The following is a 27,431-nucleotide window of genomic DNA, read 5'->3' as shown; positions in this document are numbered from 1 at the left end:
AGAAATTTTTAAAATCTGTAATTCATGTCGGTAATTTTGGATTCCCTTAAGTGGCTCTATGTTTTTCCTCTGTATGAGTGAAAGATATTAGAAAACGTATGCAAAAAAAGGACTTATTTTAGAAAATTGATCAAAAAATCTATAAAATATTCTGAATTCTGAACAAAAATTTCTGATATCAGAAAATTTTCAGGAAATTTTCTTACAAGAAATTTGAGAGAAGACACTATATATATATATATATATATATATATATATATATATATATATATATATAAAATATATATATATATATATTTTATATATATATATATATATATATTTTATATATATATATAAATAAATATATATATATAAAATATATATATATATATATATATATATATATTTTAGGTGCTTCTCTTCAGGAATTTGGAAAATGGTCAAATTTTTTTTATTTAAAAGAAGGATACAGAAAAGTAGGTTTCTTTTTCTATTCCATCTCACGCGTTGAGTTAGAACCCTATTACACGTAAAAGTATTTTTCACGTTCGGATACGCGACGTGAATCTCGAATGGAAACATACGAGATTCTCTTGAATAAAATTTCAATATCCGGATACACGCACGTAGGCGGGACATTTATTTTCCGCTTAACGCTTAGCGGGGCGGCCGGCGGTTCCAGTTAAAACGTTCCCCCAAAACCATCCTAATAATTCAGCTAGCGGCTGCGTTCGCAATCCTCTCACGCACATAAATTTCTCTCGTCGTCGCCATTAGTGCGCGATTTCACCGTTCACCGACGATCGTTCCGGTCGCTAAGTCTTCACTCGACGATCCTCGCGAGCCGTCTCGTTGCAACAGGAGCGAGAACCAGGACTCTACGTCCGAATGATTCATACAGTACGCAAAAAAATTAAAGGGCCACTTTCTTCTATATAAAAAGAGGCCAATTTTCAAGTAGTTGTAACTTCCTTAAAAATAATCGGAATAAGATCGATAAAAAAGCGTTTCAAAGCTTGAAGCTTCTAGTTTTAGAATCATTAAATGAATTTCAATTCTTTCTATTCTATATCTATCGTTACAAAATTACATTGTAAGAAAGCGACGTCCGTCGATTAAACAAATTTTTCAGAAGTTTGTCCAAGAATTAAAAAGAAAAATCCTAGCACGATTTCATTAATTTGGTATTAAAGAACAGAGTTTTGGCTTTAATTTTTTTTTTAACGAATGTTCTATGATTTTTTTTAGCCTAGATATTCATTATTAAAGCAAAATCGAGCTATTGGCTTTGAACGCTTATAACTAGTGAAAAATGATCGTACGATAATCATTAAAAAAGCAATTTAAAGAGAAAAATTAACACTTTAAAATGCTCCTATTGTTTTTTTCAATCATTATTTATTTTTAAAGCGTAATTGTTACTTAAAAATCAAGTAAAAATTGCACTTTTACCTTTTTTTATTTAAATTAATGAAAGTTAACGAAAAAACGCTAAAATTTTCATGAACTGTACAACATTTACAAGTAAAAAGCATTCTAATTACTCGTAAAAGGTCGAAATGTTCTCTTTTGTACATTAAAAAAATTTAAATTAATGATTATTGTAAGATCATTTTTTCACTAGTTATAAGCGTTAAAAGTCAGTAGCTCGATTTTGCTTTAATAATGAATATCTCGGTAAAAAAAAATTCATAGAACATTCGTTAAAAAAGAAATTAAAGCTAAAACTCTGCTTTTTAACAGTCAATTAACGAAATTGTACTAGGATTTATTTTCAATTCGGTATTCTTGGATAAGCTTTTGAAAAATTTGTTTAATCGATGGACGTCGCTTTCTTACAATGTAATTTTGTAATGAATAGAAAGAATTGAAATTCATTTAATGATTCTAAAACTAGAAGTTTCAAGTTTTTTTATTGATCTCATTCCAATTATTTTTAAGGAAGTTACAACTACTTGAAAATTGGCCTTTTTTATATGAAAGAAAGTGGGCCTTTAATTTTTTTGCGTAATGTATAAGGTAAACTAGGGTATGATGGCCATAGGCTGTAATTTTTTCAATAATCACTACATAGTATACTTTTTTAGTCATTATAAAAGATAATCAATATTTACAGTAGTTTATGTGCATACATTATTCGAAATGACGATATTGTGAATTTTATATCATATTTTTACTTTTGATTACCTGCAAAGTTTTTCATGTGTCCATTAAAAACTGTTATAACGTCGAATAAATTACAGTTGAGCTATCGTGATCGACGTTATATTATATGTAAATTGTCATATGACTTATAATTTTTATTTTCGTTTTCACTATTTTTTTATAAATATTATGACCATCTTTTCCTTAAAAGTTGGTTAAGATGGCCAATACTGTATGTCGTACCGTTTTGATAATATAAAATTTCTATTAAATATTTTCCTTTTAATTTCGATAATATTACGTAATTTAAGCTTCAGTGAAGATAATATGTCAAACATTATTAAAAAATAACAGAAATAAAAGTATGTTTTTTGCATTTTAAAAAACTATGGCCATCTTACCCGAGTTTACCCTATCTTTTTCGATTAATGTCCGTCCGCGCTTTTCTTCTCTATCTCTTCGCTTTATATACATCGATGAATATATGAAACAATGTATATCTACTATCGCTTATTACTGCTCGTATTCGCAATCAGGTCCCTCCTGCCCTCCCGTCAAACTCCGTTCAATGGGCGATTGATGTCCCGGCGGCGATCATGCCAAGGCCATTCCCGAAGGGCGGCGAAATTGCTTCCGTTCCCTATTGGAACCCTCCCGTAGACTCCGATATTCATGCTGGAATTCCCTGCGAAACGAAGGAGACGATGCGGTTTGTGAATAACGCGGTTTTTCGCGACATGATCCACCGCTGGCGATCGATTGAAAACTATTCTGGCGATTACGTTCAAGATGTACACCGGAGGGAAATACATGTACTGGGTGTTTAATAAGGGAGAAAAAGAAAGAGAGAGAGAGAGAGAGAGAGAGAGAGAGAGAGAGAGAGAGAGAGAGTCAAAGAACGGCAAACTGTTCCGCGGAACGGATTTGCTTTCAATTTTTTCGAAAGGAAACTTTAATTATAGACTGCTATCGATTACAGCTTTTTAACCGTCGATATCGTTTTCTAATAATCCGATAATTATCATTATCTATCCAAGAGGAATATTTGGATTTTTAATTTCTCGTTTTATTTAAGGAAAAGTTCTACATTCAAATCTATTACCATCTCTCTTTACTTTATTAAAAACGGAAATACAGACATAGGATAATGAACATTGTAGTAAATCTATCGTAAGATTAATTTTCTTAATTGTGTTCTGTGCAATGACAGCGTTTTTTATTCTTGAAGAAATCTGGCCTCGATGTTATTCTTTTTTAGTGAGAGTAAAAAATTTTTTTGAAGTAATTTTTTATTCAAGTATACAATTCGCGTTGAAATATTATTTATCTGTATTCTTAATCTTTAATTTAATGAAGATTTATTTAATTTAGAAAAAATTTACTCGCAACAAGACTCTTATATAGACACTATCGATTACAGCTTTTTCAATCGTCCATATCGTTTTCTAATACCGATAATTATCATTATCCATCCAAGAGGATATTCGGATTTTTAATTTATTTTTTTATATGATTTATTTTTATAAAATGAAATTTTTTTTCAAACCTACTATCATATCTCTTTGCTTTATTGAAAACAGAAATACAGGTATAAAATAATTGTACATTTTAGTAAATCTTTTTTAATTGTTAGTATAATTATTAATTCTCTTATTTTAAGTAAATTTTAAAATTAGTTTTCTTAATCATGTTTCTGTACAATGAAGGCGCTTTATTCTTGAAAAAAATCTAGCTTTAATATTTTTCTAAGTGAAAATAAATAAAAGAACAAATTTTTTGAAAGTTATATTAATTATACATATATGTATGTATACAATCTTTAAATTTATTTTAATTCTTCACATCCAATGTGTGTTTTCGAAATTAATTTTTTTATTCAAGTATATAATTCGTGTGTTGAATCATTACTTATTTATTTGTTCTCTTAATTCTTAATTCAAGGATGCAGATGGTCGTATCTGGGAAAGGAAGGAAACCATTTTTAACGCGTTAGGAAACATCGGTAGCGAGGCTTGAGCTGAATACGAACGCTTCATTTATGTATCGCGACAAAAGCGATAGAGAGAGGCTGCATCGAGAAACATGTATATGTGTCGACGCATGGATAATAGAATGGAGGGTAGTAATAATGTGAGGGAGGAATGGGGCCGGATCGATCATTGAATCTGACGGTGGAGGACACTGGCGGTGGCGGGCGTTCGATTTCCAGAGAGGGTTGTCCATCTCTGTTGTTTGCCCAATACCATTTGTATTCCATTGAGGGTGTCGGCGTATTGGTCTTATTGTTCCAGGCAATTCACCGAGCTTTCATCGCGTTTATAAAAATATTGACTGGTGTACGTTCATTGAGACCGTTGGTGATTGTAAACGCGCATTCCTATGTGCATTATACGTGCAAATTGTGCGTGAGTTATCTTGAATGTTTGCTGTCATGGAATTTCGATTGTTCGAAAATTTGCAATTTTGAAATTCTGATCTAGTCCTTTTCTAATTAGATTTTTTCAGATTTTTATTCAGAAATGATTACATTTTCTAGAGCTTGTATTATTATCTAATATTAAATAATTATTTCTAGAAATAATTTCAGAGGAGAAAATGTCAAAAAAAAAATGTCTTTTCACTAAATCTCAATTATATCGAGTATATATAAGCGTATTTTAGAGATTCTCTTTCCTTTTAATTGTCAAAGTCTGATCTAATCCTTTTCTAACTTACAGATTTGTTCAGATTTTTATTCAGAAATGATTACATTTTCTAGAGCTTCTATTATTATTTAATATTGAGTAATTATTTCTAGAAAGAATTTCAGAGAAGAAAATGTCAAAAAAATGTCTTCAGTATATCTCGATTATATCGATTATATATAAGCGTATTTTAGAGATTTCCTTTCCCTTTAATTGTTAAATAATGCATTTCGTCGAGTTTTACGTTTTTTATGTATGAAAATACGATATCTGTATTTATTCTGAAATATTGTGAATCTTTTAGTCGTAAATAATGATATCTCGACTATGGGAAAATTTTGGAAATGGAACTTTTATTATTTTTAAATGGCCCTCAATTTTTCAATATTAAAATTGTTGAACGTAACATATATGACAATGAACGTTTCTATTTGCAAAACTGCGTTATTTGTATTAACAAGGTATGCTTCATTAAAGATAACGGAAACGATTATTCCCAAGCGAACTGTAAACTCGTTCTAAATATTTTGTCACGCATAAAATTGTTATAAAGTTTAAAAGGTAGATGTGCCAATAGGTATATATATATATATCGTAATTTTAACAAATTGGCTGAAATTGAACGAATAGATATTAAAAGCGACATGTGAGAGTCAAATAACCGGACGGTTATTTAAATTTTAAAAGGGTCGACGTGCACACCTCTCGTAAAATGAAGTACATTTTCAATGTTTCATCATTCGTGGTTATTGCAGTTTGAGTTTGTAGCTGAAGTGTTAAATTCCCTGCGGAGGACTTTGGCGGGACTTTTCGCGAACTATAGGGAGGCTTAGGATTATGACGCAAAATTTATACACATAAAAGAGATAGCTTATTAGATTACTCGTTATCCTCCTCGGAGATATATTATTCATGTTTAAATAAAACTTTAGCTCATTGTTTAATCTTTTCAAGATTTGCCGAATAATACCTGCTAAGATAATATAATACTATTTAACACGATAGTTTAAGAATCTTTTAGTAACGATAAAAAAAAATTACCAACGCTTTGTAAAGTATAATTTTTTAATGTTAAAAATTTAAAAAATATTTTATATATATATATATATATACATACATATATGTATATTGTTTCCAATATTTTTTGATGTGGAAAATTTGATATGCAGACATATACATGTATGTTATTATTTATGTATATTTATGTATATATATATATATATATAAAATAGAGAAAGAATTGTTTTAATTTATAAAATAAATTTATATATATTGTTTTAACGTATAAAATAATATATAAGAAGAATTTTGTAAAAATTACGGTTTTTTCGTATTAAAAAACTGTATGTTTTTGATTTGACTTTCTATTTGAAATTTCACCGGATATTGTCTCTCGAAATATCTATCGGAGCGGAAGTGACGGATGACTCCGAATCGCGAATAAATCGAATCGCTCGATATCGAGTCTGCGTTTCGTTCGTCTGTTGTCGCTTCCGCTTGTCTTGGCCTTCACTCTCGTTCTTCCGCTCCGTGCGCGAAATGTCAGATCCGCAGACCGAGCGGATTTACTGCGCCCAGCAAATAAACATACCGCCGACGTTCCCGTATATTCTGAAGCTCTACGCGAAAGCGGCGATTCGTACGCAGTCGTACGATCTTTTGCGATGGACCGTTGCGTATTTCCGTGCTTTGGCGAACGGCGAGGTGCCTCCGGCGAAGGTACGCTTCATTTTTCTGCAAACACATCGCTCTTGCTTCGCTCTCGCTCGCTCGGTTGAGAGATTCGCGCGATTCGTTCATTTCTTTTTCTGTTTTTTTTTCTCTCTCCTTCCTCTCACATTTCTTGCATTACCTTTCCTCGAATCTATTATTCATCGTGCAGCGTGCGCAATTTCATGTTGCAAGGAAAACTTGGCCTTGAAAAATCAATTTAAAAAGCTTTTAAACTCTTGAGAAATTTAGCTTATAACATGTCATGTTGAAAAATTATAATATTGAGGGGATGATTGTCATCTAAAAATAATAAAAACTTCATTTCCATACTTTTACAATACGATATCTTTAATTTATTTCAAAATATGCAAATCTTAAATAGCCAATAAAAAAAAGACGATATCTCGATTATAAGAAAAGTATGGAAATGAAGTTTTTATTATTTTTAGATGACAGTCATCCCAATATATATATATATATATATATATATATATATATAGAAAACGTAAAACTCTAGGAATATTGTTTAAAAAGAAAAGAGATCTTAGAAGCACTTATATAGGTACCTATATATAGAGACGATATAATCGAGAATTATTGAAAAGACACATTTTATGTTGACATTTCTCTGAAATTATTTCTCGAAAAATTTCAATATTAGATAATGCAAGATCTAATCCTCAGGAAAACTTAATCATTTCGGAATAAAAATTTCATTTATGCGCTCTCTTTCTAGGATTAATAAAATTCCGAGGAATCTTTAATATTTTATATTAAATATAGCGAGAGAGATACATGTTTAATCATATAATCTGTTTCTTTGGCATCAAATATATAAGGTAATACATATATGGGAAAGTTTGAGTGTGTAAATATTTAATACAAGTAGGAGATATATAATATATGAAATTACGCGCTTTGTATCACTAGAATCGATCTGTATAATATCTTTATCATTATCAATTTTTTTTCATTTCGTTCCTCAGTCTTTTGCTTTTTTTCGATTTATTTTAAGTTCGAGCAATAAAGGTAACTATATTGGAAAATATATTTCTAAAAATATGTTACTCGCGGAAAAATTAATCAAAATTCCACGCGTGCCGATCGACCTATATTATATTGCTTCTGTACTCCTCCCTCTCTCCCTCCGAATATTCGTTATTATATTATTCGTAAAGTATAAGGTACGTTAATCTCCGGAGTTCTTCTATCCGCGTTCCTTGGAACGGATGTCTGTAATTATAAGTTTGAGTAATTCTGGTTGTAAGAAGTAGCAACATTAAAGAGAAGTTACAAACTGGTAGAGCTTACGCGATCCTTTTCTCTTAACCGATTAATCGATTAATTAAAAGTTAAAATCTGTTGCGTCGAGATGTAGACAGACGTGCGTTCAAAAATTAAATAAAACTGAAAAAAAAGTTAAATTCCATCAGAGTTGAATTAATAAACATTTTCGACGCAATATTTTGCGCGCAAACAATTTTCTCCCATAATTATATTAATATATAATATTATTATTCTCTTTATTAATATTACCCATTTATCATTATTCATGCGTTACCGACAAATTTGCAAACTCTTCATACACGCGATTTAATGAATATAATTGTTGCATCAGTTAACGAAATTAATTTAACGGCCAATTATGTTCTTTACAACATTATATTGATATTATTGTTATTTTTTTTATGCGGAAATTTACTCTCGACGTATTAAATTTCTTTCGTCAAATTTCGTTAATATTATTTCTTTATAAATTAAGAATCCTACACGTATATTATTATATAAAAGTAAAAAAAAAAGCATCTTCAAAAGTTTAATCCTCAAACTGAACGTTTTTTTGGCACCGTAATCCTGAACGCGTGGGTAACCGGAGTCCGAGTTAATTTTTGTACTCTAAAATTGCTTAAAAAATTCTAAACAAATTTACAAATCTTCTTTTAAGTTAGAGTTAAAAATATTTATTTTTGTTATTTGTTAGATCAAGATTTGGAAACATAGATGTTTTATATAAAAATTAATAAAAATTAAAAAAAAAGAATTTTGAACAAAAAGGGTTCCAGGAATTTTCAGTTCAAAGTTTACGAAAAAAAATACTATATGTCCGCGGCTTTAAAAAAATGTAATTATTTGAATAATCGAAAATAGGTAATTTTCAGGTATAAAAAAATGTATTTTTTCCGAGGACATATTTTAAAAAAATTTTTTAATTTAGGTAATTTATTTGAAAGAAAAGTGAAAACAAAATATAATTTACATTACAATCTACGGTATAAAAATTGATGAGTACATACAACTCCTGTTTGTTGCTCGTTATCATTAACAAAAGATACTTTTAGCATGAAAATAAATGAACACAATAGAAAATAAAACAATTTGTTTCTTTTTTAGAGAGATTATCATTGTAAATTTATATTTTTATAAAAAACGATTAACAGCAAAAAAACAATATTTAAAAAGAAATTTACTTATTCAATCTTTCTTATTTAATATACATAAAGCGAGTGGGTCATTTGTGCCCGCTTCAGATTTAGATTCGTCAGCACACACACACATTTTGCACTAAATGAACTGTTTAAATTGTCTTTTCAGTTATAAGTCCCTTTTGACACAAACTTTTTTTGGACAAGTTTCCAACCTCGAGATTTTATTAATATGTAAAAAAAAAAATGGGTTAAAAATGGCACGGACACGAAAGACCCACGTGTTCAGTTTGACGATTAATTTTAGCGGATAACGCTATTCTTTCCTTCAAAGCTTATTTCGGCAAAGCTCTTTGATGTTAAATTTGAAATAATTCCTTAATTATGCCATGGCTTAAATGTTGACAGACGCGAAATTGGTTTCAATTCCGTTAAATTACACATCGCTGAAGATGAAGCGACGCATTCCCTCGTGAAACATTCAGTGTATGTCATACGTATATGCAACTCCCTTTCTCTCTCTCTCTCTCTCTCTCTCTCTCCCTCGCGACATTCATGTATTTTACCGATTAATTTAATTACAGTGAGCATAATCTAATTTGTAACTGTTATTCACTGCAATGCGTGTGCGCGTCGTTTGTTGTTGTTATCACTGATGACTGAAATTCCTCGCTTATCCGTGATATATCGCGTTACCGTGGAGCTGACACGCGATACCTGCTTATAGCGCGATATTTCCGGCGTATGTACCGTACGTCGCTCTCCTAGAATGGAGAGCGAACGGGAGGGAGGGTGCGCCGCAAGACAAATATCAGCGTAATTCGCACCCCCCGTGGGAGCGCGAGGCGTTCGATGGAAATGCTGCGCGACAAGCGGTATTTCTATAGTTTGCACCGTAACCGGTTTATAACAGCTCCGTACGCGTTACGTTGTACACACACATACACACAGACGCACACACACGCGCCAGGGGGCATTATCGATGGACCGGACACGGCCATCGCAAGGTTATCAGGTAATAACTGGTAACTGACCGCGAACAATCCCGAATGGCCACCGATATTGTCCTACAGAACAGACTGGAGTATCCACCCTTTATCCACCTCACGGGCATCACGCCCGGCTACCTGAAGACCCTACTCAATAGATTCGGTCACGTGGACAAGGTCTGTTTGAAAGCCCTCGTGCAGGACTGGCGTGGGTTGGATTTACCCGAGACGAGCCTCTATCAGCTTTTCACGGTGGCTGGTTTATTACCGGATAAGAAGTACTGTGATTTTTATCGATTCCTCGCGGTAGCCTGTGGATTTTTAGGAAATGTAAGTTTACGGTAAAAGCGCAAGAGTGATATTTTTTTTTTTTTACAAACAAATAGGGTAAACTAGGGTATGATGGACATATGGAAAAGATGGCCATAGGCTGTAATTTTTTCAATAATCGCTACATAGCTTTTTTAGTCATTATCAAAGATAATTGATATTTATAGTAGTTTATGTGCGTACATTATTCGAAATAACAATATTGTGAATCTTATATCATATTTTTACTTTTGATTACCCGCAAAGTTTTTCATTTGTCCACTAAAAACTGTTATAACGTTGAATAAATTGCAGTTAAGCTACCGTAATCGACGTTAGACATATTATAAAGATATGTAAATTGTTATATGATCTATAATTTTTATTTTTGTTTCCACTATTTTTTTATAAATATTATGGTCATCTTTCCGTCACTATGGTCAAATGTACTATTTTGATAATGTAAAGTTTCTATTAAATATTTTCCTTTTAATTTCGATAATATTACGTAATTTAAGCTTCAGTGAAGATAATACGTCAAACATTATTAAAAAATAACAGAAATAAAAGTATGTTTTTTGCATTTTAAAAAACTATAGCCATCTTACCCGAGTTTACCCTAACTATCAACTTGGCGAATAAGAGCCATACGCGGATGTTAATGCGTAAATATTTTTAGAAATTAATTCTTTCCGTGAAAATTAAAACGTGCACAGGGCACATATTTTACTTGGTGTATTTTACCAAGAAATAAATTCTCATTTTTGAGAATTCTATAACTCTTTACTCCCTATAGAGATGTAGGCGAGAAAAAATATCGAGGCGAATTCATATTTCTTGGTAAGAATTAATTTCTAAAGAAATTTGCGCATTAACATCCGCGTATGGCTCTTATTTGTCAAGTTGATAATTACTTGTTTGTAAATATTAGGAACCTTTATTCGAAATATTATATTTTTTTTATCGCTTACGATTATATATTTGATATTGGATTGCATTTTTATCGGTCGATGCGATGGATCACTTTTATTTTTTCCACAAACTTTTTCAAAACAATTAGAAAATATGGAACTAATTTTTGTTTATTACGATTTGTAAATAACAAGATATAAACTGACTCTTTATAACACAGTTAAAAGAATTGACATGATGTCGGGGCAGGATCTGACATCGGATATACTGGAAATTGGAAACGGAAAAAAAAACAAAGTATTATTGACTCACATGTTGCTGTGAAAATTTACATTGTGTGTAGTTGAAACAAACATGAGACGGCCGTAATTTAGCTAGTTACATTCGTACTGTGTAATTGACGGACAGCTGTCAATTTCCTGATTTTTAACGTAGGACTGATTAAAGAGCCATTAACGGTATTAAATAAAGCAAATAAGAATCATCAGGGCAGGTCAAAGAATGCAGTAACGTTTCATTATATATCCTATTTATCATCGAGATTTTTCTTTTTTTTTATTATTAAAGAAAAATAATAAAAAATATTTCAATGCAAATAGCTCACAAACATTCAAGCGAAAATGTTTGTACAGTTTAAATTTTTTATTTTCCCTTTGTTAACAAATATGATTTTAAATCTAGAAATACGTGTAAGCTTTTTTGTGATTTTTACAATTGGCAAAAAAAGAAAATTAATTAGAGCGCATTCTCTCGAAAATCAGAAATTCTCAGGGATTTCTTTTGTACATACTTGGAAAAACCAAGGAATTCTCTTGGAATTTTATAGAGATTCTGGAATTAAAAAAAAAAATTTTCCTTTTATAAATTTGCTCTAATTTGCTTCTAAGCATTATCGGCAAGCCAACTGAATTATGTGTTTCAAATATATATCTATCTCTGTTACACATTTTTAATGCCTCAACAAAATATGCAATATTTTTTTTGTAATTTTTAATTCTAAAAAAAAAAATATAAAAATGTTATGCAAGTGAAATACATGTGTTAATCTTATGAAAATTAGTCAGTTTTTTCCACACAAATTTGCAAATGTTGAAACTGCATTTGTCATTTATTTTTTTCTTCATATTAGAAAATGCATAGAATAAAAAAAATTTATTTCAGAGAAAAATTTGTGTAAAAAAAAAAATCTTTCAAATATTCTCTTTACCTGTAATTTTCAACAAAAATACCTGAGGGAAAGATCATGAAAGGTTTTTACAAGAGTCTTTACAGAGTAGACACTCTGTTAACACACGAGTATCTTCTTTCTACATTCCCGTATATCTTATATAATTAAGCGGAGAGATAAACGCCATTAATCTCGCGGTTGTAATTTACGTCCGCTTCAGAATCTGCTAGAGACGATGATATACGTTTGCGAGTTACTGACGCACGAGCCGGAAGGCGGCTCAGCCATGATACCCCTGAGGATTTTCTTGGATCTCTACGGATATCTGGCGAATCTCGATTGCAGCGGCGAACCCGTTCGCCGTCGCGAGGTCGAGCGAGCCGATTCCTCGAGCGAGGAAGCGTCCGTCTCGGGACCGACGTCCGAGACGATCGATTCGACCGCGACGTTTTGCAGCTGTGAGTTCACAACGGCGGAAAAGGTATCACTTTCGCGCGATGTTTCTCTTTCCCGGATAGAATAAAATATTAGATCGGTTCTTTCGTTTAGTGATTTTTTTTTTCGTTTGAATCGCGAAAGAATCGCCCTTTGACCTTTGTGATTAATGAGATTTTTGAAATAACCTATTTCCGATATTCTTATCGAAGGATTTCCAATGGACGTCGTAATCGCAGCATATGTAGTATAAAAATTGATTCCGAGAAAATGTGTTTCTTAATACTATTGGCACAGAAAAAAAAGAATATTCTTACTTTGACAATATCTAGTTTTAAAATGTAAATCTTGAAATGAGATTATATTGCGTTAAACAAAGAATTTTTGTTTGGATCAAGACATTTTATATAGTTCAACCGAGAAAAATATATTTTTGTTATTTAAGAATAATTTTCTTAAATGGAGAGGAAATAATGTTGGATAGAAAATAACACATGTTCAATAGCATCATTCACCTTTGAAATATCTTACGATGTACAAAGTTCTTACGCAGAAAAAAAGAATATTCTTATTTTGACAATATCATTAGTTTCAAAATGTAAATCTTGAAATGAGATTATATTGCGTTAAACAAGGAAAATTTGCTTGGACGAAGACATTTTATATAGTTCAACCGAGAAAAATATATTTTTCTTACTTAAGAATAATTTTCTTGAATGGAGAGGAAAAAATGTTGCATAGAACATAACACTTGTTCAAATCGAAGATTATAATTTTCTTAGCGTTAAAATAATTATTTTACTCTTGAAATTGACAATCGTAGTATTGAAATAAGAATATAATATTGTTGAAATTTAAGATTTTTAAATTCTTCCAAGAAGATTATAAATTGTTGCGTATATATGAAACAATGAACGCGTTTATATGAGTATATAAGTTTTGATTTGACACTTACTTTTTGAAAAACGAACAGTTTTCTGTGAAATCCGGTTCAATTCTTATTCAGCGAAAATGTCGAGAGCAGGCAATATTTTGTCAAACTACTAATTACGGGATGATTCTCGTTTAATATGCACACAACATCGTGTACAAAGCTACTTTTAGGAACAATTAGTATATACATATATATATAGTACTATATATCGTTGAAATGAATAGACTTTGACTTATGATACACAGCGTGTGGTTCTCTGAGCAAATTTGACATTTATTTATACACACGGTAGAACCGTTTTATACGTAAGCAGGTATAGAACGTGCTTTAACCGAGCGAGGCGCATTGTAATTTTCGAGGCTATGATTGTAATAAAGTTATATAACCGCCTTTCTAAAGGGAACAATGCCTCGGCGGACGGTTTATATATGTATGTAAATATATATATGCATATACATACATATATATATAAATATATTTTCATATTTTGTAACGATTTAATCATTGCAAGTGCATTTTCACGTTTAAGAGAAAAGTTGCAATATTTTAATTGTTATGATACAATTTTACCTCTATTAATAATTATAACATAATTTAATAATGTTTAGATAATTAATTAAAGCTATTATAGCGTATTAATCACTGTCTATTCTGACGCACAAACATCAAATTAACGCTAATATAATAGCGTTCTATCAAAATATATAGATAAATGAAAATGTAACGGTGTACGAAAGTTACAATTGGAAAATTATTACAAGCGTGTAATAATAACGCAAGGAATAAAATTGGATAAATTTTCCGAGGAAAATTTTGCCAATAAGCTTGCGTATGCGCGGTATAAGCTGCTTTCGTCATATACAACGTTCACGTTACACCTACTGCTAACTACTTCTCGTTACAAGCAGTGCTGCATATTTTATATACGCATTTGCGCTACGGACTACTCGGTTTTCCGTACCGAGCGAAAATTAACCGGTTCATGTAGATTACAGGAAATATGTATTAACGAACTTCGTTAACTTTGTACGGAAGTGACTTAAAAATTTCTAAATTAAACGCATCGCGAATTTTGCTTGGCATAATGTAGGAAGGGATTATAATATCCTCCGTATAAAATGAAATCTATTAAATTGAATATTAAACATTGGTCAAGACACATGAGATAGTTCAATTTAGTCTTATTCGAGATTAGGGTAAACTAGGATATGATAACCATAATACCCTAGGAAAAGGTAATCATAGGCTGAAATTTTTTCAATAATCGCTACATTAGTGCGCTTTTTTTACTCATTATCATAGACAATCGATATTTACAGTAGTTTATGTGCATACATTGTTCGAAATAACGATATTGTGAATCTTATATCATATTTTTACTTTTGACTAGGTGCAAAGTTTTTCATTTGTCCACTAAAAACTGTTATAACGTCGAATTATCGTAATCGACGTTAAACGTATTATAAAGATATGTAAATTGTTATATGACCTATAATTTTTATTTTCGTTTCCACTATTTTTTTATAAATATTGTGGCCATCTTTCCGTCACTATGGTCATCTTTTCCTTAAAAGTTGGGTAAGATGGCCAATACTTACGTTGTACTATTTTGATAATATGAAATTTTAATTAAATATTTTCCATTTAATTTCGATAATATTACGTATAATTTAAGCTTCAGTAAAGATAATATGCCAAACACTATTAAAAAATAACAAAAATAAAAGTATGTTTTTTGCATTTTAAAAAACTATGGCCATCTTATCCGAGTTTACCCTATATTAAATCGGAATGGATAATCTCTCATGAAGGAAAGAACGTTTCTTTCAATTTTATTGGATCGTATTCAATCAAACACGTGTCAGGAGGAGACGAACAGCTCCGATGAGGATGTTTGCGGGAAAGCGCCTCGTGAAAAGCAAGCTCCGGAAAGCCTCGAGATCTTGAAGGATCACGGAGATGACCCGAAGCACTCCGACGTCGACATAGTGTCGGCGAGACAGACTGTCGCCGACGATAAAACCGAAATTGAGATCGAATCGATTCATCGTCACGTTTTCCGAGGTGGGAGTAGCGAGGTACGCCCGTGGAGACACGCGAATAGAATGCCGGGAAAACGATCAGTCACATTGAATTTTGCGATCGGCGCGATTGCGTCGTAAAATTTTACAAAATGTCCCATTCCTATCTTTGTCGATGTCTGAAAGGTAAACTTTGATTTTGACGGGTCATCTTTTTTTTTTTTTTTCTTAACGTCAGTCGCGTGAAAAACGTAACGTTCCGATTTTTTTATATTTTAAATATTGAAATATATTGAAAAAAAAATCAGAGATTTTTCCAACATTTTGCCTGCGAAAATTGTTTATTTATTTCGTTCATTCAGCTTGTTTACTTATGAAATAATTGTAGAAGGAGAAAGAGATTTTAATGATTTTATTTAGGATGTCTATTTCATTTGAAAAGAAATTATTTGAAAAAATCAGGGAGTTCTCGTAATACTTTATTGGAATTTTTTAAAAAAATTTTCTCATAATTTTACTCTTAGATTATAGGCAATCCGCCGATAAGTCAACTTGTGAATTATGTATTTAAAATATATTGTATAAATGTACATACATTTACATATCTCTGTTCATATATTCTTAACAAAATATTGAATGCAAATTTTTTATTATAATTTTTAATAATAAAAAAATGAAAGTATTATGTCAGTAAATATTTTACAAAAGTTATTCAATTTTTTTCATTGCATTTGCAAATCGAGCACATGAAACTTAAATGGCTTTGTGTTTTTCTTCTTGAGTTTTCTATGAGAGAAAAGCTTCGAAAATGCATAGAGTAAAAGAACTTATTTTAAAAAATGCATCAAGAGATGTTGTAAAAAATTCTTTTTATTTGAAATATTGAGTAAAAATACCTTGGAAGACCCTGGAATTTTCAGGGAATTTTTAACAAAATTGAGTAGACACCCTGCTTTACTATTTTACACCGTATATAAATTTCTGATTGCGAATAAAACAAACGGCTGAACGTTTGTTGCTTAGTCGACGAGTGAGACGAACGTCGAGTGTCCTGCCGTTTCTTCGATCATCGATCACACCGAGCATTATGACGATACTCACGAGGGTCTCTCGACGTGCGACGTCGATGCATGGGAGATGCTCGACGATGCATTTGACTTGGACGAGGGTGAGAAGAGGATCGTTGGGGAAGCGGAAGCGATCGAGAAGACGTCTTTGGACGATCTTAAAAGCTCGTCGCAGGAAAGGAACCCACGGCTCGACGAAGCAGAAGGCGGACAGACGCCTGATCCGCTGAAAGAGTGCCTGAAGATACCAACGCCGCCTGATCCGCTGAAAGAGTTCCTGAAGAGAATGCGAGCGGAGGTGAAGGCGGGTCGTCTGGAAACAATCTTCCGGGTACCTGGAATCGGTCCGCCGGTATCGACCGACTGTGTAACGGCTGTTGGACTCTGGTTAGCAGACTGTGCCCGTCGTCAGAAGGGTCTAGTCGGCCCGCGAAATATTCGCCATTTTCTGTGCCCGAATCTCGATGACGTCTCGGAATGCGTTTGCACTGATATAAAGTGCATTTCGCTTCTGTCAATGACAAAAGAATCGAGCGGTTTTTAATCCATTCTCATATTAAATTTTATAACTTATAGTTAATAAATTAATTTTTAAATTGATTAATTTCTGTTTAATTTAAATTTAATTTAATTAACTAAAATAACAAATTAATGATCTTGATTTAAATTTGTTTTTAATCTTCTATTAACTTTAACTTCAATATTACATGTAATTTTTCAACTTTACTTTTTAATTAAAATCAATTATAATATTATAAAATTAATATGAATATAAATTTTAAATTTAGAATTATAATTAAATATATTAAAATAATTTTTTAACATAAATATATTAATCCATTATATCGTATTTAAGGTAATAAATTTTGTATAAAAATAATTATAGATCTTAATATATTAATTAAAATAAATATTAAAATAGGAAAGAGATTTTGACACATTTCTAAACTTATTTAATATGTCATAGTGATATCGTATTAAAAGAGAACATTAAAGAGAAAAATATTCGAAGAGCTTTATAAAATAGTATATACTTTATAATTACCGAATAATTGTTAAATCTTCGTCATTTTAATGCAATTTCATATCAAAGAAGTAATAAATTTCTGCTCATTTTTCACATAGATCTTCAATAATTATATATGCAAATATATTTGTATTCTATTGTATACTGTTTTGTTACATGATCATTCAATATCGTAGTATTCTATAATTGCTTTCGATTTGTAATTATATACGGTTACAATTGAAACATTATAATTTAATGTGACATGTGGAATAATATTTGTCTTAATGACAATTGTTATTATAAACAGATAAATAAAATTCTCTGAGAATATCTTGAATAATTTAAATGATATTTTTGACTTTGAATATTCAGGATCTAGTTATTTATTTTATCTTACGTACTCGAGGAAAGTACATAAGTACTCTGCGAGAAAGAAGTATGTGCACATAAAATGCACTTCCTCTATCTAACAGCGGAAGTGATCGATATTCTTTGAAAGTACGTGTTCGTTATTTTCCGTAACTGCCTATTGCATTGTGCGTTTTGTCGATTCACCGACTGTATCGCATCGACAACAACAACTCGGTAATCGATTATTGGTCAGGTTATTATTGGTATCACGGTTGCAAATATTGACGTATGCCGGTCAGCTTCAGGGTTCATACTCGTTCATACGTCCACCCACGTCCACCCTTCCCTCCTTCTCTCGATGGAGTCTACTTTGATACCGGCTATCACAATCCCGCGTTATCGAAGCAAACAATGTGCGCGACACATTATTGAATGTGTCACATTTACTTGAGGAGATATGTGAATGACGATCGAATAACACTCTCTCGTTTCGATCATCAGCGCGAGGAATCAAAGTCCCAGCTTTCGTAGACAAAAGGACCAGCTTTTCAAATGATAAAGTCCATTCAAATCAACACTCGGAATCGCGCAAACTTCGCTTCGGAAGTTTGCGCCATTTCGAGAATCTCTATTATTCGTTGCATCGTGGAGAAAAAAAAAAACGTTTCTCATGCGTGTGACGGAAATAAATTTTTCAAATTTTCTTGCTAATCCAATCGTATGAAATTCAGAATTTCCACTGAAAATTCCTGTTCGTGGTTATTCGCGGGCTTGCGGTCGGTTCTATCAGCGGTGAATAAATCCCAGATTGGTATTCGTTTCGGATAACTAGATCGTTCTCTTTAATTTTTCATTCGGATATTGCACGTCTATGAGCAAGATTATGTATATTGCCAGTTTTGTATTTCCTTTGAATATTATAAAGAATATTAATATTTAATTTTGCATTTCAATGACTTACGATTCTTAATACAGGGTGTCTATTCTCATAAAAAACTTGGAATTCTCAGGGATTTTTTTGTACCTAGAAAAAAATCAAGGAATTTCTCGTTTATTGGGTCTCTGGGAATTTTTAAAAAAAATTTTTTCTTTTATAATTTTGCTCTTATATTATAAATAAGTCAAGTGAATTAAATGTTTAAAAATATTATAAATATATATCTATCTCTATTTATACATTTAATGTCTTGGCAAAATATTAAATATACAGTATATGTTCTTTATGATAAAAAGTAAAAATATTTATCTTACAAAAGCTGTTTAGTTTTTTTCAATTTGTTTGTAAATCCAGCAACTTAAGTGGCTTTGTTTTTCTTTCATATGAGCGAAAAACATTAGAAAATGCATACGATAAAAAACTTATCTAAGATAGCTACATTTAAAATATTCTCTTTACCTGGAATTTTGAACAAAAATTATCTGAAAGATCAGGGAATTTTTTTCGCATGCAAGATCGAGTAGACACTCTAAAACTCGTGATCATTAGTTCATCCCTATCTTTCGAAAAAATTCCATTTAGTTTTTCATCGCGCTAAATTAGCCCGGAAGCTAATACACGTCACGTCGCATCTGTTACGATAATCAACGAGGACTCTCGATAACTCTCATTTCGAAAACCCCCTGAGCAGCGTTATCTCGACGCAGATTAATTCCGTCGCAGGAAACGCAAACGTTATCCGACGCATTAGTAGCCTCTTTCGTACGCCGGGCGTAATTCGCGCGATTAGATGGCTTAGAAACGAAATGGAGCGCACGGACAGTGATCCTCTTTATATGCATATATAAGGGGGCTTCTTCTTCAACCTTTGCTAAAACGATAGTAGAATTCCATCGCAATGACTTTAACCATCGCGTTGCTTTCCGCGCTTTTGTTATTCTCCCGGAATATCCGCGGATGGCACATCGCATTTCCAAACGACAGCGAGATCTTTAGCAATGATCTCCCGGAAACAACGTTTCAGCAAGTCTTTATATTTCCAGGTAGGATTTATTAGTGCCATATTTTTGCGAATACAGTCCTTACACTGAAAAAAAAATTATGCTAATGTAAATAGATTTTTAGATGTCTCAATTAAAATTTATCGCTACTTTTTGTATCTGTTAGAATATTGTTTGTCACGTATAGAATTTATAGCAGCACTATTCTAGCAATACCTCTAGAAAATTCAGATCCCATTGCCAAATATTAATCACAAATATAATTGTTCTTGACAATAGGCCTTAAAGATGGGCATCACAGAAAAATTTTCAATAAAGAATACATACTGCACATATACAATATTTTGTTCAAACATGAATGTATAAAAAACAGAAAGATATATATAATTATAATATATTTTAAACACAGCTTGGTTTATTGGCCGATTACTGACATTATATAGTAAAAGCAAAATTACTAAAGAAAAAATTAAACAAAAAATTTCCCGAGTATCGATAAATTCCATGAGAGTTCTCTGATTTTTTCAAATACAAAAGAAATCCCTCACTCAAAAAAATATTTTGCTAATGATAGATTTCTAGATGTCTCAATTAAAATTTATCGCTACTTTTTGTATCTGTTAGAATATTGTTTGTCACGTGTAGAATTTATAGCAGCAATATTCTAGCAATAGAAAATTTAGATCCCATTGCCAAATATTAAATTCTTCTGTCTAAATTACACTAATAGTACAGATATAAATTCTGTCTCTGTCATTTAAATTGATCAAGTGCAAAATATATGCAGTATTTGCTAATAATTTATCTGTTTCAGTGAATTTTTTACACGTAGAAAATTTTTCTTAAAGTTGCAAGATTATTTTTTTGAGTGTATAATGTAATACATATAAAGATACATTTTTCTTTGAAGAGAGAAAAATATAATGGTTATACACATACATTTTTTTTGACGCATCTAAATCTTTGATTTTTGCAATCTATGAATTATGACAAGAACGAGAAATTTACGTAATAATTATTCTTACAATATATAGGTCAAGAGAGAGATAAAACATGATTTATACCACACTTGTGTTTAATAAAAGTAGATGTAAAAAGTCGAAATGTCTGTTTTTTTTATAAATTATTACATGTATATAAAATTGATTTAAAACTCTTATAACAAAAAAATCCATTTTTATTGAAAACATACGAGAGACAGGTTTAAAGTTTTCGACATATTTTTTTCCATGCGAATGACATGTAAAAAGATTCATTTGCTTCAACATACAGAGTATAAAGAGATGTGTGTAATTTTTCACGTTTGACGTCATAATTCAACATGGCTGCACAAATAATTAAAAAAAGGGCACTATGATTATTATCGTAATAAATTGTGGAAGAATGACTGCAAAGTGAAGTCGGTGCATTCGGTATAAAACGTAGTGAAAGAAAATTTTTCGCCCAACTTAATTAACCAAGTGGTGACAAACTTCATATCATTCGTTTGAATATTTTATTAGGGACAAAATGGTGCGGCAGTGGCAATATCGCAAACGGCTCGGACGATCTCGGAGTATTTGCAATGACTGATGCATGCTGTCGTGAACATGACAATTGTAAAGATATAATCGAACCGACGCAAACTAAATACGGTCTGACTAATACCGCTTTCTACACAAGGTGAACAATGTTTCATGTCAATTTTTTAATCAGTTTTTTTTTTTTTATCTAAATGATATATCCCGGATATTAAAGGCAAGGATTAGGAATAAATAATAATTATTGAAAATTGTTTAACACGAAATATTCTAAGATACATTAGTATCTTCAATAGATTTTCAATAGTTATTATTTATTCCTAATCCTTGCCTTTCGGCTTAGAATACCTTCCAGCTTACATGTATTTACATATAACCATTTCATATCTTGAATTCTATAATCCCCCATAGTACGTTTACTAATTCTACCAAATATAATCCAAAATATATCCTATAAAATAAAATAAACTAAATTGAAATGAACTAAATAACTTTATAAAAATATAGAAAACATAATAAATGTAATATATGTATATATTTGTATATGTGTATATATTTGAATATGTGTATATATTTGTATATGTATAGATATTTATATTTATATTTTTAGATGCTTATATATATTATATATAAACATCTAAAAATATAAATATAAGTATCTATATATATACAAATATATACACACATAACTAAATAATTTATAATTTCTTGAAACAAAACCTGTCAGTCTATTTTTATTCAGAATTTTAAGTTAAAATCAAAATCAAAATTACAATTAAACTTAAATTAAACTTAATTTAAATTTAAAATAAAATCAAAATTAAAATTAAAATTAAGACGTCTGTCGACTTAGCCCCCCACCTTGTAAAAATAAAAAAACAAATACTGCAAATTTACGAGCTATTTATGAGCTTTCATATCCCGCAAATAAAAATTTTGAACTCGTCACACTAGGCAGGAATTTATTGGTGGGGGGGCTGAGTCGACGTCGACTCAGCCCCCTCGCCCCTTAAAAATAAAAATATTTAATCGTTCTTTGCGGCAGAATTAGGAGCTATTTATGAGCTTTTAAAATAATATGATTTTTGAGCTCACCGTTTTAACCCTAAAACAACCCTTTCATGATTTAACTCAAGAGAGAACTATACTTAAAATGAAAAAATTTAACACTTTTGCGGGTAAATATTGTTTATTGATTTATGAGCTCTCAAAATACGTGTACTTTGATTATTGAGCCGCAACCTCTTTATGGAAAAACCACCCCTCGCTTCCCCGGCACAAGAGAGGACTATACTTAAAATGAAAGAAATTAAATATTTTGTATTAAGTGTTTTATAATTAAATATTTTATATTATTAATGCTTCTTATAGGTTATAGGTTCGCAAAATAATAATTTTTTTTTATTTTAAATTTACAGTTCTCTCTTATGTGAAGGAGATGTGGTGATTATTTTTGTAAAAAGCTTGTAACTTAATAATCAAAATCGCTCGTATTTTTGGAGATGATAAATTGATAAACAATATTTAGTCGTAAAATAAATTCTTTTATTTTAAGTATAGTTTCTTTTGTGCTGGAAAGATTTGGGAGTAGTTTCATTGTAAGGGAGTCGTAGCTCAATAATCAAAATACATGTATTTTGCAAACTCATAAATCAATAAACATTTTTTTTAATAAATCAAAGTATACAACTCAAAAATTTTAAAATTTAAATTCAAAATTAAAATTAAAATCAAGATCAAAATCAAAGTCAAAATGCACAGTCCTAACTGTGAATTTCTAAACTCAATCCTTCCAACTTTACTTTTGTTTAACCTTCTTTCCCAGATTTTAAATAGTTTATTCTATTTTTATAAATTTTCAATAGCATTTTACTGTATTTTTATTAAAGATAAATATTCAATTTGAAAAAATTAAAGTTGAATATATCTTTGAATATTTAGTATCGTTTATTTTTGTCATTTCTTTTTTACTAAAACATTGACTTTTATTAAAGATTCAATATAGTATGTAATTTAGCAGAAAGGTTTGTTTATTTTTCAGTAACAATAAAATTTTCAGTGACGATAAAATTAATGGAAGCGTTTTCGAATGTGTGGATACAGCATAAACTTGTTGAATGTGAAGCTTCTGAAAAATAGAAAAATGAAAATTGAATATTTCGCTTCTTTTTAGTTTATGTACGAAATTATTTTTTCTTCTCGATGACGTACTATCGCGTGTCACACGAATGTCATTTTGAAACATGCAGAGAGATTCGCTAGCAATTACAAAAGAAAGTCAATGAACTAGTTTGCAATAGCAAGTCTGTTGAGCGAGTTTCACGCAACTGGTGCAGTTTACCAAGTTTCGTGCGTGTCTTGCTATAGTTACGGCTGACGTTTGATGTTGATATATGACATCCTGCATTATCACAAACTTAGTATATTAATTATATAGGGGTGTAATTTTCTCTTGTGTGATATATAACAAAATGGAAAAAAAATAATGTTTTTAAAAACATGTGCATTACGATATATTGAAAGCATATATATATTGTAAAATTTAGAGAGTTTTTAAAGCAACTACATTTTTTATATTGAAATATTAACTTGGAGTTTTATGGAAAACATATCAAAATATCATATGACTTATGCGCTGAAAAAAATATAACGCGATATTAATCATCTGTTAATCGTAATAAAAGATATTTTATGGCTGGGCGATATATATTTTCAACGAAAATATTATCACATGTTTAAAATATTGTAGTCGAATAAATCTTTATTAATTATCGTTTCAAGATTTTTTAAAATAAAAAACGGAAGATTTAGAACAATAGCGTAAATTCGTGAAATTAAAGTGATCTTGCTCGGTCCAGCGATCGGTCAATTTTTCTGCTGCAACATATATTTTTTGTTATTTCATTCGCTCGTTAGTCTGAAGAATTGCTTACAGACAGCATTGTATTTCCGTGATAATTGTGTGGTAAAAATAATTTGAAATTGAAATGAAGCGCCGAATACGGTCGCTTTTTTATAGTGAGTAATTTGATAAAGCATCGTGAAATGTGTAAAATCAGGCTACACTGTTCGTGCGACGAGAGATTCTACGACTGTCTCCATAGCTCGGAGGAACTCGTTAGCGTGAAGGTCGGCTTCCTCTACTTCAGCGTGTTAGACACCAAGTGCTTCCGCGAAGACTACCCCATCGTTGGCTGCAAACGGCATTCACTGTGAGTCGTAAGCGTATTAGAGCTCCGCGAGTAGAGAGTCGGCGTTCGACTTTCAAATGGGTCAGGCACTCGAGAGAATTTATCGATCCTCTCGCAATCCTATTTAATACATACACATGGGTTGCTTCAATTTTCCACGCATCACGCGATCGTACTTTTATGTATAGCAATATTCTCGGTCGCGTGTATTTCAATGAACGGTACATTTTCGTTTATGTCAATCGCACGCGGATTAAAATTATTGTGTTTGAAAATATATTTTTTTTTATTCAAGCAATTTTTCAAACCGTTTTCTATAAATATTCTTTTGACGATCGAATCACATTTCGATACGCATTGAAAACTACATCGCACGTGACTCAAAAAAATATTTTGCTAATGTAGATAGATTTCTAGATGTCTCAATTAAAATTTATCGCTACTTTTTGTGTGTGTTAGAATATTGTTTGTCGTATAGAATTTATAGCAGCAATATTCTAACAATACCTTTAGAAAATTTAGATCCCATTGTCAAATATTAATCACAAATATAATTGTCCTTAATGATAGGCATCACAGACAAATTTTCCGTCTAAATTACACTAATAGTACAGATATAAATTCTATCTCTGTCATTTAAATTGATCAAGTGCAAAATATAATTTTTATATTTATATATGTATGTATATATGTGCAAAATATAATTTTTGAGTGGACCTTTTTTTACTCAAATTTGCTTCTTATACATTCTTTTGCGACACACTGTATACGACAGTGATTCTTTAACGCGCCCGTTGTAAGAATATTTCATACATCGTAATCGATAGAGGATTCGAAAAAATCGCGGGCTTATTTCGAAAGCCGCGAGCATTGGAAACTTTAAAAAGTAACGTGCTAACGATCTCTTGGCAGCATTCCTAGACGCTGTTTGGAGTACGAGTTGGACGAGAGCCAACCGAAGATGTATCAGTGGTTCGATGTACCTACGTATTTCCAAAACGACCAACAGGCGAGGACGATGACGATGACGGGCCGTCATATTCGATCACTTGCGGACCGATAGAGAAGTCTACTTTTGCGGGATCATGGAAGGAATTATCGTACATGTGTACAAAATCGTGCACAAATTATCGCTTGATCGCTGACTATCTGTCAACGCAATTAAATAAACGCTAATAAAATAACTTTTACAACCATTTCTCTTTCCCGCCATCTCTTTTTTTTTCCCGTCTCGCTTCAACACGCGTTACTTTCGCCAAACACGTGTACACGAAGAATGCGAAATTACAGAGAGCGAACGATCCGCGAAAGTGGAAATTGCGAGGATCCATTAAATACGCCAATCGACTGCGACTCGTAAAAGTATTTAATTTTCATGGTTCGATGTATTGATATATATATATAGTAAACGGCAGAGCTGTAAAGTACCGTACTGCACACAGATACTCAAGTTGAAATATTTAATAAAAATATATTGAAAAAATATTTAGCGAAAAAACATTTATAAAAAAAAAAAAAAAAAAAAAAAAAATATCGTCGCACGCGTCAAAAAAATACGCACACCCGGCCATTCGGCGTAATTAAATTAAAATTGACAAATAACATTTTCCACTTGGAGTATCATCGTAATGTTATTATTTCTATATCCACCTTGCTGCATTCGGCTGGCTGCACAATGTAGCAGCAATAAGTTCCGTTGGGAACCTCACTAAATCATTTCGCTGTAATCGCCTGTTATCGTATCAGAAAAACAGAAGCTGAAATAGAGGCTAAGTTAGCACGCGGAAGAAGCGAGAGGGTTGGCCCACGGGGGTGCCAAGAGGCGGGAGATAAGCGATGAGGGTCGAATCGAGGGGCTCGCTTCCCTCTTCGCTTCTCGCTTTTTCCTCTCTCTCTCTCTCTCTCTCTGTCTCTCTTCTCGCTTTTCCAAGGATTTCCCCCATTTTACGCGAGGCCGATGCGGGCAGCTGGCGCTTACTCCGGGATTTGCTCCGGAAATTTATGTTCGGATGGAGCGCAGCCGCCATCCTTCCGATCCCCTTCCTCCTTCTCCTTCCTCCCCCTTCCTGCCTCCCCCCTCCTGCCATACCGATTCACAACTTCTCCACTCACCTGGACCAACTTTCGGATGCGCGTAAGCTCGCGCGGCAACTTTCTCGGCGACTCCATTCTTCGTCGCCTCGTGTACCATCGACGCGATAGGAAAAATTGTCGACTTTACGTTGCTCGCCGATGATTTATCACCGAGAAAATCGCGCGCGTTATTATCATCGTGGACGTTCGAGGTATGATGTAGAGGTCTAACAGACTAATATGTAAGAACATGGGATTTGACACATTCGCGAAATTGAAATTAGTGAGCGATGAATGGAACGAGAAATAAGGACATAAAAAAAAAAAAAAAAAAAAAAAAAAAAAAAAAAAAAACCGGTTAATCAGTAAATATTTGAGTATCTGAAAATTATTATAAAATTATTACAAAATTCCGGGAATATTTTGTAAAATTGCGTCGAGAAAGGTTATTGCTGTTAAAGCGAAAATTATCGATATTAAGTATTAAGCGAAATATTTTTTCGTATATTAGAGGGTGTTTAATTAATACTGTATTTTTTATTTTTATTCTCTAATTAATGTTGTATT

General features: G+C 31.7%; 3 protein-coding genes across 5 annotated transcripts in view; all 3 read left to right on the top strand.

Moving 5' to 3' along the window:
* Dtn (transmembrane protein 132C dtn) overlaps positions 1-27,431 on the top strand; it is a 148,576-nt gene that overhangs the window by 71,186 nt on the left and 49,959 nt on the right. The window lies entirely within an intron of this gene.
* On the top strand, positions 3,018-17,330 carry LOC140663177 (uncharacterized). The gene is made up of 5 exons (XM_072887155.1): positions 3,018-6,530; positions 10,021-10,277; positions 12,530-12,833; positions 15,560-15,772; positions 16,739-17,330. The coding sequence occupies exons 1-5, from the start codon at positions 6,351-6,353 to the stop codon at positions 17,324-17,326; spliced, it is 1,542 nt and encodes a 513-aa protein (XP_072743256.1). The 5' UTR covers positions 3,018-6,350; the 3' UTR covers positions 17,327-17,330.
* Positions 18,060-27,173, top strand: Pla2 (phospholipase A2). The gene is made up of 4 exons (XM_072886323.1): positions 18,060-20,122; positions 21,583-21,742; positions 24,660-24,812; positions 25,704-27,173. The coding sequence occupies exons 1-4, from the start codon at positions 19,978-19,980 to the stop codon at positions 25,852-25,854; spliced, it is 609 nt and encodes a 202-aa protein (XP_072742424.1). The 5' UTR covers positions 18,060-19,977; the 3' UTR covers positions 25,855-27,173.

The sequence above is a fragment of the Anoplolepis gracilipes genome, chromosome 2, assembly GCF_047496725.1.
Source record: "Anoplolepis gracilipes chromosome 2, ASM4749672v1, whole genome shotgun sequence".
NCBI lineage: Eukaryota > Metazoa > Arthropoda > Insecta > Hymenoptera > Formicidae > Anoplolepis > Anoplolepis gracilipes.
Note: the sequence above shows the minus strand (reverse complement) of the source record. Positions and strands in the feature narration are given on the sequence as shown.

Coding starts and splice junctions, on each gene's coding strand:
- LOC140663177 (XM_072887155.1), top strand. CDS start 6,351: ATGTCAGATCCGCAGACCGAGCGGATTTACTGCGCCCAGCAAATAAAC. Junction 12,834..15,559: donor TTTCGCGCGATGTTTCTCTT/TCCCGGATAGAA, acceptor AACACGTGTCAG/GAGGAGACGAACAGCTCCGA. Junction 15,773..16,738: donor TCCGAGGTGGGAGTAGCGAG/GTACGCCCGTGG, acceptor TTTGTTGCTTAG/TCGACGAGTGAGACGAACGT.
- Pla2 (XM_072886323.1), top strand. CDS start 19,978: ATGACTTTAACCATCGCGTTGCTTTCCGCGCTTTTGTTATTCTCCCGG. Junction 20,123..21,582: donor GCAAGTCTTTATATTTCCAG/GTAGGATTTATT, acceptor ATATTTTATTAG/GGACAAAATGGTGCGGCAGT. Junction 24,813..25,703: donor GGCTGCAAACGGCATTCACT/GTGAGTCGTAAG, acceptor ATCTCTTGGCAG/CATTCCTAGACGCTGTTTGG.